Source organism: Rhopilema esculentum, chromosome 13 (genome assembly GCF_057945365.1).
Source record: "Rhopilema esculentum isolate cy_ngs chromosome 13, ASM5794536v1, whole genome shotgun sequence".
Lineage (NCBI taxonomy): Eukaryota > Metazoa > Cnidaria > Scyphozoa > Rhizostomeae > Rhizostomatidae > Rhopilema > Rhopilema esculentum.
The window spans coordinates 11177812-11189557 of record NC_142827.1 but is presented as its reverse complement, the minus strand read 5'-3'; the positions used below and the strand labels follow the sequence as shown (position 1 = coordinate 11189557).

General features: G+C 36.1%; 1 protein-coding gene across 1 annotated transcript; it reads left to right on the top strand.

Annotated features, from left to right (window-relative positions):
• Positions 1 to 1023: 1023 nt before the first annotated feature.
• Positions 1024 to 10558, top strand: LOC135692287 (guanine nucleotide-binding protein subunit alpha-13). Its single transcript, XM_065210389.2, has 3 exons — positions 1024 to 1546; positions 7276 to 7326; positions 8440 to 10558. The coding sequence occupies exons 1-3, from the start codon at positions 1097 to 1099 to the stop codon at positions 9007 to 9009; spliced, it is 1071 nt and encodes a 356-aa protein (XP_065066461.1). The 5' UTR covers positions 1024 to 1096; the 3' UTR covers positions 9010 to 10558.
• Positions 10559 to 11746: the final 1188 nt, after the last annotated feature.

Here is an 11746-nt window from a genome sequence, read left to right as displayed (position 1 = left end):
GATCTTTGCTTTAATTTGCAGTCATTGTTTATTTGCTTTGCCTGACGTCATCTTAGCTAATTCTAATGGAATTTGAAATATTTTAAGAGGCTTTTGTAATAATAAAAATGGTTACGAAAATGAAATATTCACGCAATTTAGTGGGTATTCTCCACTTTTATTGTCATGGAACACCTATTGTCTTTAGGATTCTCAGAAACACGAAATACCCATACTTTCTAAACTCCTCTCATTAATCTTTGTAACACCTACGTAGTGCAAAGACGAGAGAAAAGTGCAAAAAATACTGACAATACCCCCCTATAAAGGAGATTTCCCCCTCACTTGTATTCAATGGCGGCATCAGCTACTGAAAGTGAGAGGGGGAGGGTAATGGGCATGACCAGTGCGACCACACCCCATCTGCCTCGTTTTGATGGTGCATCAGGCGAGTTAAAAGCGAAAATATTATTTACCCTACCTAATGCTGTGGCCCAGGACGACGCGCCTCTAACAGTGCATTCCTCAACGTTCGATATCGAATACGGGACAAAAAAATGCTTTTTAAGCAATTTCTAGAAAATGTATAGATCATGTTTTGACAAAAGTAGGGGGCGGGTAATTACCTCCATAACCTCCTAGAATTTGCATTTCCAAACCTGAAGTTATCAAACTAATGTCTGGAAGCAGAATCGGGAGGGGAACTACGAAAACTAAAATGCTGAATGTCTAAGTTTCTAGCGAATTTGTAAAACAATTCTCAAAGCGATTTTTAGCTTTTAATTTGAGATAAGAACAGGCTTTTTAAATATGGTTTTAATTTCTAAGTTGCAAAAGTTGATTCTACGTTGTTTGTTTACATGTTGTTTAATATGATGTAGACTTTTAATTTGAATCCCTATAGAAAAACCCTTGTTTGTTGCCTATCTAATCACCAATGAGTTGTTTTTAATTTCCATATTGACCTTGATATGGTAATGACGTCAGAAATGTTTGTATATGACCCCCGGATAAATAGTTAAAGGAAAGCGCATGCGTAAAACAAAATCAGAGTTACCGCCTGACACTTGATCATGATGGCTGAAGGAGTTGTTTAAAAGTGGCAAAGGAACAGAAGATGGCTTTCCCCTGTTGCATGAGCTCTGAGGAGCTCAGTCAAAGGCAAAGGTCTAAACTTATTGATAAGCAAATTGCCAAGGAAAAAGTTTTCTTTAGGCGGAAAGTCAAGATATTATTGTTAGGAGCGGGTGAAAGTGGGAAGAGCACATTCTTGAAACAGATGAGGATCATTCATGGCAGAGATTATTCGACAGAAGATCTGCATGAATTCAAGCCTATCATCTATAGCAATGTGCTAAAGGGGATGAAGGTTTTAGCTGATGCCAGAAGAAAGCTCAAGATACCGTGGGGAGACCCGAATAATTCAGTTTTTGGCGATCTTATCCTTGCATTCCAGTCATCGGTCATTGACACCCAAACATTTCTGGATTACGTCGATTGTGTCAAACACTTGTGGGAGGACGATGGCATACAAAAGGCTTACCAAAGGAGAAATGAATTCCAGTTGGTAAGAGAAAAGCTTTCGATATATCATACAACCATGTTTCTCCTATTTTAGCTTTCATGTTCGTGTTTGTTGCGGCTTTTTCACTTGGCCTTCTCTGTCCTTCGGGTTGCGTCTGTCCTAAAATACTGACATGTGATATTGTGAAGCTTGTTGAGAAATGCGTAAAATCGTATTATGTTTCTTTTATGTTTATTTCGATTAAAATCTATTTTCAATTAGATATGAAGTCAATTTGAACTTATTGTGCCAAATTTTCCAGTTGGTGGCAGGAATGTGATTGAAACTGCCAGGTCGTCTTAGTTAGTAATTGTTTTGATGATCATTTGGAACTTCGTATTGAACTAAAGTGTTTGGTGGTAAGCGCAACGCATTGTTTATGCACCCAGATTTTGAAGTCCGGTTTGTTATTTATTGTTTCTGTGCGCGCTGGCGAATTCACACGTCTGCCTTTAAATCACAAAAGAGTCCACTATCTAATTGCAAGTTTCTGATGTCACCAAGACCCTGTTACCAAAAGTACAATTTTTCACGGTTTTTTAATAAAAAGATTAATCATGCTAAAACCAGAGACACATTGGCACTTTTCCATAAAAAGTAATTTATTTGCAGTCTTTTGGGCCAAAGCGAAACACTAGAATGACATTTTGGCGAATACCGGACGAATCAGGAAGCAAAAATTGGACATTGATCGTCTGGGTGTTATTTATATTGGTAGTAATTCAAGGAAAGTTATCGCTCTATTTCTAAGCAATGATTTGCCAATTTTTTAATTTAACATGTATGGTTGACTGGGCGGTTGTTAAGACGGGTCCTTGTGAGTATTTTAGGCCCATCACAAATGGGCGTGCATTCAGCGAAGCGCAACGTCCGTTGAAGATTGATATCGTGGGCTGGCAATTTATTGCAAGGGGACAATTTCAAACACCTACACCCCGTTGACATTATTTAAAGTACAATTCTATGTGCTGATGAAATTTGTGACTTCTTAGGAAAACATTAAAGTTGAGAACAATTTTCTATTGTTTACTTAAGTCATTCCATAATTTGCCTTATTGAAAGCTATTTGGTGGCATATGGCCTTTTTATCTAGTAACCAACAGACAGTTACAGTCAATGGGATAATGTTTACAAACACTCCGATCATATTCCTCTTTTACAATAATAACAAAGACTTGTCATTGTCTTAACACATATTCAAATATTTAATCAATTTTTGTTTTTTGAAACTGGCTTAGTTTGCTAACAAACTATTGTAGCCAATTTTTTTATTCAAAACAGATGTTAAGCTGACAATAACCTGCTTTTATCTGCACTTGTGCCTCAGATTTGAAGTTATTGATATATAAAAAACTCCAGGGAAGGAACAAAAGTAAAGCCTTTCCTTTTGCAAAATAACAAAAATTTTATCTTTTATATCATTATTGAAAATCATAACCCTTTCCTTTTTATTGTATCTTTATTTTATATATATTTTAAGTTTTTTATTTTATAATTGTTAAGGATAGACATGGGAAAGATAAACAGGAATGTCAATCTACATTTTTTCTGAAGCAAATTTCTTTAATTTTTAAAAAAAAAAATTCTCAATTATATATTTACATTAAATGTGTTGTTATTTACATTTCCCTTTTAAGGTTTCTAGTCAATGTGTGCCACCTCCAAGTAATATTTATTGATATATCTTAGGGAGCTTAAGTGTTTATTTCTTTGCTAGGCATTTAAACACATTTGATGTATTAATCAGTTTTCTTCCTCTCTTTCTATAAGATTTGATTTTGGCTACTTGTTTAGCTTGAAAAATCTTCTATTTAGCTTTTTATTCTACATTATAAAGAGCTGAGATCCAATTTTAGTATGCACTTCTTTCCTTAATAATAGCTATATACAGTAACCATTCAAATAACTTCCCTACATCCTTATGTAATTCTTACAGTTTTAAGATGAAACTTGTTGTTGTTGATTTATTTCCTCATTAGATTTTGGGAGGAGGATATAAAAAGGACAAATAATAATGTAATTTTTTTTGCAATTGTTAGTTTCTGCTTTTTTTAACTCAGCAGTTGCAACATTACCTTTATCATGATTTCATCTGAACTTTATGATTTCATCTGAACTTTTTGAAGTTAGTATAGGCATTGTTTTGAGAATTATCTTTTGGGGGTTTAAATTGTCAAAGAATTAGGTAAATATTGTTATTCTAACATGTACTGTGATATTTGAATAAATGTCCTTTTAAATCAGGACAGTTTATTGGACAATGACTTACTATCAATAAATGGGCAAAAACCATAATCTGCCTTTGATAAACTACCCTTAAGAGCTTCTTTTGGTTATATTTGTACTGCCTGATTTGCTATTGTTCTTTTGTTCCTTTCAATATGAAAAAAACTGTAATACCTTTTCTTCCCATAAGGTAAAAATAGCCTTTATTTGTGTATTGAAAGATGTATGCTACTTGCAGAATATCACATTTTTGGCAAAACAATACTACCTGAATAGGAATTACTTTTGCTTGGTAGCGTCAGATCCCTCACACATTTTACTTTGGCCTAAAGGTTACATGCTGCTCCATTCTCAATTTATTCACACTGACCTCTTTTGCCAGTGCAAGCATTTAAGCTGTTTTGTTTATCATTCAGATCATCATCAAGTTCATGTTTGAGCAGTCGTGGCCAAATTTCTCCAATCTTCTCAGTTCTGAGTCATTTTCTCAACCTTGCCAATGGTCAAATAGCAAATGTTGTCACAAAGCCTTGTCGTTGTCTTTCCTTTTGCATGGTATTGACATTACCATCCCAATGAATAAACTCTTTTTTAGGCTGCTGCTCCTTAATATCCCAATTCCTAATCACTAAATGCTTCCTTATCACTAAGAAAGGCTTATTTTTGCTTGTAATGCAGCTTTATACTTTACAGTTAACAGTTAACCTGTCTGTCATAAATTGCTTAAGACTGTGTATGCAGAGCTGTACAGTGAGTTTTCCGCTTAATGTCATCTTTAAGAATTAATTGTGAATCTGGGTGTAGCAACTTAGAACTATCCTGTTCTCCAGACAGGAATTGTAAATTTGCTTAATATATTATAAAATTTTGTATAATTAGCTCATGACATTTTTTAATATTTCTTTCAAACATTTCTTGATTTTTTCTCTAAAAGGTTTTTGCAAGAAAGATGTATGAATGTAATTCTCCTTAAAAAATTTATTGAGTTATTGAGTTGGATAACACTTTTATCTCTCCCTAGCATTATTTCTATAAGTACAATGTAGGTAGTAATCACAAAGAAGTTGCAAAATCTTCTAAATTTGCTTAGATGGAAAAAAGTGCAGGTTTAACATCACACCTGCCAACTATCCCAATCTTCAGCTCTGTGCTTGATATCACCATATGTTTCTGTTCTGCTGTTGTCTTTCCTATGCCAATGATCAGACAGTGTGGGTCTTTATTTCCTCTGCTGCTTTTGCTCCTTAACGTCCCTTCAGTGACATTCATTAGTAGTCCCTGGTGTCATAATGTGACCAATCCACTTCTTCTGTTGGTTATGAAGGTTAATGTTATTTTCTCTCCAATCCTGCCCAATACTTCCTCATTTGTCACTATTTCTGCCCAATTAATCTTCTCCATTTTCCTCCAAAATCACATATCTGCACTTTCCAATCTCTGCATATCCTCTTCCTTCAGTGTCTGCAACTCTGACCCATACACTAGCACACTCCACAACAAAATCTTAATCATTCTCTTTTTCAGTCTTGTATTGAACTTCTTTGTTAGCAGTACTCTTCTCCAGTTAAAGGTAACCTTTTGCTAGCGCAATCTGTGATCTCTTTACTGCAATATCTGTTGCTTGCTGAAATACTCGGAGGTATTTGAAGTATTTAACTTGCTTTGGTTGTTTATTATTCAGTTTTGTCATAACACCACCTTCACCGTTTTTTTTTCATCACCTTTGTTTTCTCCATATTAATTCTCATTCCAAAATCCTCAACGACTGCATTTAGAGGGTCTATAATTTCCTGTAAATGTGCTGCATATACTCTGAATAGGGACCGCACCGTATAGTTAAAAATAAGGGTATTATTTTATTTATTTCAAAAATGATGAATGTATAAATTTTAAGGCCTGGCCAAATGAATCAGACATCCATAAAGCATTACCCAAAATTGAAGTGGTGACCAAACAAATGCAACATTGTTGATCAAACATGAGAACAAAAGACATGATTTACGAAATGTTTGATGGAAAACAAATTTTGTAAAACATCACAAAACATCGTAAAGTATCTTAAAACATGGTGACCAAACAATAATATATGTTTTATCCAAAAATGTTGGATGATGATTTCTGTTTTTTTGGCCAGGGCCTAAAGTGATTGATACATACTATACATATACCATTTACAAACAAAGCAAGTGTAACAGATCATAATATTTCAGTGTAACAGAGACACATTTTTTATTATTTTGGGTTTCTTTTTTCTGATATTTTGACTGTTTGCTGACAATTATTGTTGTGATAAATAGAGCAATTTTATTCTACAAGAGATGAATTTTCTTCTGGGATGCTTCAGTAATGTCTGGGATGTAGAAATCATTTCAAGAATAGGTCACCCATTTACTCCACAAGGATCCCCTAAATGGATAATGGGTCAAAATTAGGCCTAAACTAAGCAAATGTTGCATCTTTTTGCTGTCTCTTGAAATTTTATATTTTCGAATCCTCAAGAACAAGGTGATACATTTCTTTGACATCTGCTTTAAAATTGATAACATCTTCATATGTAAATGGCTTTGAAAAAAGCAAACATTTTACAACATATTGGCTCAAAGCTTTCAGAGCATAAAACTTCAGAATAAGGGTCCGAAAGAACACGATGGGAATTATATACCCAGTTGTGGATCGAAATAGGCCAATCAGAAAAAACGCAAGCACAAGACCGGTATAGTTGACCAATCAGTTGACCAATTGGAGTCCAAGAGAGAAAACGAACTACTTCTGTCTACACAATGGCGGCTTTTTCGTTTGTATGTAGATCGATTCCAAAACTGCTAGATGGAAGGACGACCGGGATCTGCCAATTATCCGAAACATGTCGTCATTATAAAGTTTTGCACAATCTGGGTTGTCTAAAAGATGTTGACCGATGGCAGAATCACTTGTTTTAACAGTGTTTCTAGACCTACAAGATCGAGGAGGCTATTTTTTCAAGGGACAGTTTTGTTTCTTATGTTGGAAGGAACATGCTGTTTTATCCTATCCCCCAATCTTTGGGTTGTGCGTCCTACGTAGCCAGAATTACACTGGCACGTAAATTCATAAATAACGGGGGAATAGAATAAAACAGCATGATAGGATATAGGTTAGATACGGTAAATTAATGAAAATTTTTATGATATGTGCGTGTGCTGTTAATGTAAATAATACAGAAAAGAAATTTTTTATTATTTTCCTTTGTATTTTTATTTCAAATCCTGCATAATAAATGGACATAGGAATTTGAAGAATTTAAAATTCGTAAATGAATAGCTAATTCTGTATCTCGTAAATCACCATCTTTTCACGTTTTCGCTGAAATGGTGATGTTGCTATGCCAATCTTAGTTGTCATTTTGTTGCTTCTTCTGCTAATTGAAATTGCACTTTTGTGCTTCCTTCTGAAAATATAAAGAATTATTGTATATGGTTGAACACACAAGATAAACATTGACAATAATCTACCCAATTATCTTCTAGGGTGATTCGACAAAGTACTTCCTCGATAATTTGACAAGAATTGGCAAGCCAGTAAGTAAAACTTGACTTTTTTGTGGTCTGTTTCATTTTTCCCTCTGTATCATTCAAAGAAAGTTTGGCAATCTGGTTGCTGATGTTTCGCTGTTTGCTTTCCAATCTGTTATCTTGCTTATTTTTATTCGCTCAGCATAAAAATCCAGTAATATCATTGCTTATTTGGAGGCAAGTACGTGAGTGACCCTTCATAAGCCCAAAATCAGTCCATCTTCAATAACCCTGCTAAACTACTTACTTGCTAGTTGATTTTTTGCAAAATGTTTAATCATGAATTATTTATTTTTTTTATTAAATTTTGCCCTGCAATTAATGCCTTGAATATGTTAAGTTTTTGAGCTGATTAAACACAGGGTTGGGTAAAGGACGTATTTTTTGGGATTTTAATGTGCGGCGTATGTGCGTCCATAATACTGCAGCGTTTATGTCCCACCTTTTCTCACGCGATCAGTTCGGTTTTCATCTTCAGAAGCTAAACCAGCTACCACAAGAAGCTCTAAGACTGTAGCTAACGGTCCTTATCTAATCTTTGTTAACTGTGTGGCTAGCTTGTGGCAGGCTTTAGTTTCCTGTCTTTCGAAAAACTCACGATAATTCACATACTCCTCTAATAGAATCGCTAGCTGTTTTGTCTTGTTGCTCTTGCTGCTGTACTATTCACCCAACATTGCCATTCCCGATAAGTGTAACAAAAACAGGCTCTTTCTTTGCAACGTGTTAGGAAATATCACTGAATGGCTGTCTTTTGTAAATTGATGTCGTCGCTGTATCAATAGGCGAGAAACGTTAGGTAACCTGCGTGCGATATATTTTCTTAGAAAAGTCTAACACGAACAAACGTGACGTGGTTTCCTGAATTTTTACACAAACTTTTTATTTTGTTTACTTCCTTAAGAAAATGTCTCCTGGTTGTGTAGGGTGACCGTGCTTCCCTATAAATTGTCCCTAAGGGTAAGTCAGCCCTGGCCCCTGTACAGGATAGCCCTGTTACTAGACCTGAGTTCAAAGCTATTGGTAGACTATTGCGATAGTCACCCCTTGCTCCTTGAGCAATGGTGCACTTATTTCCAGTCTGAAATGAAATGAAAATTGTTTTATCCTCTTTCCAAGGAATTCCTGCCGACCAAGCAAGATGCCCTCCATTCTCGTAAAGCAACGAAGGGTATCCAGGAGTATGATTTCGAAATTAAAGGAATCCCGTTTGTCATGGTTGATGTGGGAGGCCAAAGGTCCCAGCGCACTAAATGGTTCCAGTGCTTTGATGAGGTAACTTCAATACTCTTCATGGTATCCTCAAGCGCCTTCGACCAAGTTATCATGGAGGACAGAAAGACAAACTGCCTCATCGAGTCTTGCATGATTTTTGAGACGATCGTAAATAACAAGTGCTTCGCTAACGTTTCCATCATTCTTTTCCTCAACAAGACTGATCTTCTCAAAGAAAAAATCAAATTTAGTAATATTTCGGACTATTTTCCCCAGTTCCAAGGTAGGCCGGACGACCTTAAAGATGTGCAGTCATTTATACTTCAGATGTTTGACAGCCGAAGACGAGAAAGATCGAAGGCCCTTTTTCACCATTTCACTACAGCTATTGATACCGAGAACATTAAATTTGTATTCCATGCAGTTAAGGACACTATTTTGCAAGACAACCTGAAGTCATTGATGTTACAGTGACGATATCGATTTTATGATTGGTCTCCAGTCCTGTTTAACTCTTTCGATGTAGGCCGCCATGACAGACGTTACCATCCAGTGACAATGGTAACTTTCAACTGTATAGGAAGTTGAAAGACTTCGCTATATGTCACTTTGTACTACTGTTTTCATGCGAGAATTTTAAATTTTAATTCATGTTCTTTCTATTTTTGATTAACGAAAACCATTAGGTAGGAATACTTTCTATATATCAAGTTGCCTTTTTAGACATGGACCAGACCGCTTCTAGATCTAAATTTAAAGATTGTTCTCACGTGACGTCATCGGTCATACGTTGGTTGATTAGCACACTACTATATGCTGGCGCCATTGATTTATTCTTGGTTTTTTATTTCTAATGCTTTTGAACTGACTGACATCAAGCTTAACTTTTTTAGACGTTATTGGCAGTGTTTCTAAATTCTAACTCGTTTTCAATACAATTTAACGGTTTATAACTCCTTAAGCGGAAGAAGGAGAACGTTTCATATTCAAAAATTCCCCTTCCTATGGATTTGCATGGCTCGTATTCACAATGTGGACCTAAAATGCAAATGGGTAGAATCGTTTATCATAAAGTTTTCAGATGCCTTCTCCTTCTTCCCTTGCACGTGCTGCGTTTGACCCATATCACTTCGCTCCAGTCATTTTATTACATTTTTAAGAGACAGATCCCATATTTGATTCTATTTTGTTCTGAGTTTTTCATTTAAGTATGATTGATTGAAGTTTAGAGGTTGTATGAAATTGTAAGTAATTCTTTGCTTCTGAAACGTGAGGTTCTCTTGCGAATCAAGTTACTTTGCCGTGGATTCGGTATCCCCTGAAAGCCTTGACGTTTGAATCATTCCGATTCCAATGCTTATGTCGAAACTTAGCCAGATCTCAGACTGGAATTCAAATTGCCTGTGTTACAGACAAAGATGAATTCCATTATATCGAAAGGCACATAGTGTGAATTTCCATCAAGTAGATACTGCAAGATCATGATCGCATTATTTTCTTTTTGATTTTGACAGGGGTTAGCAGAAATACGAGTAATTTTTGGATCGAATTCATGTGTTCAAGAGTAACCAAGATTTTGCGAAATTAGTTTTATCAGTGTTGATATGTCTTATTCTCTTTAAACAAAGCCGGATCATGGCAGAATGCTATGACTCTGGTTAATCTCAACCTGCGTCTTCAAAAGTTTCCTTTCGCGCCTCTAATCATTATCAAAATAAGAAAGTGCATTTGGCTTTCTGGATATCAACTTTGGCAATTCACAATTCAGCCCCATAATGCAGTAGTGCATGAATGGTACAACTTTCCAGACCAGCTATGCATCGCACCCGTTATAAAACCACTCCCAACCCAATGCCATCTAGTGGGGCTCAGTTTCGGACTCCTCCCTACTGCCCACGTGTTGCTTTCATTGTATTCCCGTTTTGGTACCAGCATATAAGACTGTTTTTTGTTCCATTGCATCCTTACTTTAATACATTGTAAATAAGTAGATATATTTCGAAGAGCATTGTGATACTTTGCACATCCGTGATTTTATTAGGCCTCTGTGGCTCCCATTCGAGGGTCAGGATGATTATTTTGCTTGTCGTCCCCTTATTAATCGCTATGTAGCATTTAGCATTATATGCAAACATTCATTAGCCGTTGTCACGTGATAAGTGTTATCGGTGTTGATTTCTGTCATATTTTGCAATATTTGTGTGTATGATAAACAACGCGATGGAATCTTGATCGAAAATTATAACATTTTAAGATTATAAGATGGACCCTGACTTTTAAGCAAGGTGTCAAGGCCCGCGCAATAGAGAAGATTTGCTTGAAAGACCTCTACCTACCCTCCTCTCTGTCATAAGACTTGATATTCGAAGTCACTGGTATGATGCAAACTTTCGAATTTTGAAATTTCATCAACCTAGATTGTTTTTTATTTATAAAAGCTTTTCCAGGATTTATCTTGCCACAGGATTCCATCCAACAAACAAACCAAGCGCTGTTTTATGTAAGAATTTGTACTAGCCAAAAACTTGTTGTTAACATTACCATAAAATCAATTGTTGCATCAAGTTCTGAAATTTTCACACAGGACAATGCACGCCGAGAAAGGGACAGGCGGCAGATTGCCTTGAGCTGAGAGGGGCAGCAAAGGGTTGCAGCAATTACATTTAATCACCTCGTCACGGGCCCAGGCCCCAGGAAAGCTGTCGGCTGCCCTGCACAGGTTACCTCACTCCTATCCAGCTGCAATCACATTACTACTTAAACACTTTGCAGCCATTAAATGTATTTCTTGTAATAACTGGCACAGGAAATGTAACGATAAATTTTAATTTTTAAGCAGAAGTTAACGCGCTAGAGATAAATTCATTAAGTCAAGTAGAACACTGCAAGACCCACGCCAATGGGAGGGGGAGGCGGAGAGGCCATGCCCCCAACTGTATTGCGAAGCAACTAGTTTTAAGGCTGCAGTAAAAGGGGGAAAAGCCTTGGCCTTCTACCTCTGCTTTCGTGACGTAGGCCCTGTACTGTCAATATTTTGAATCCACTGTAATGATAATAATGATAATGGAAACATTTCAATTCAACTTAAACTACAATTACAAATCTCACTATTACAAGGTAATTTGCAATTGGCTAGCCTGGTTTTACAAGAAAATACTATAACAATCGTAAGGTAAAAGGAAAAACTGAGGAGATGCAGGAATTGCCAAAG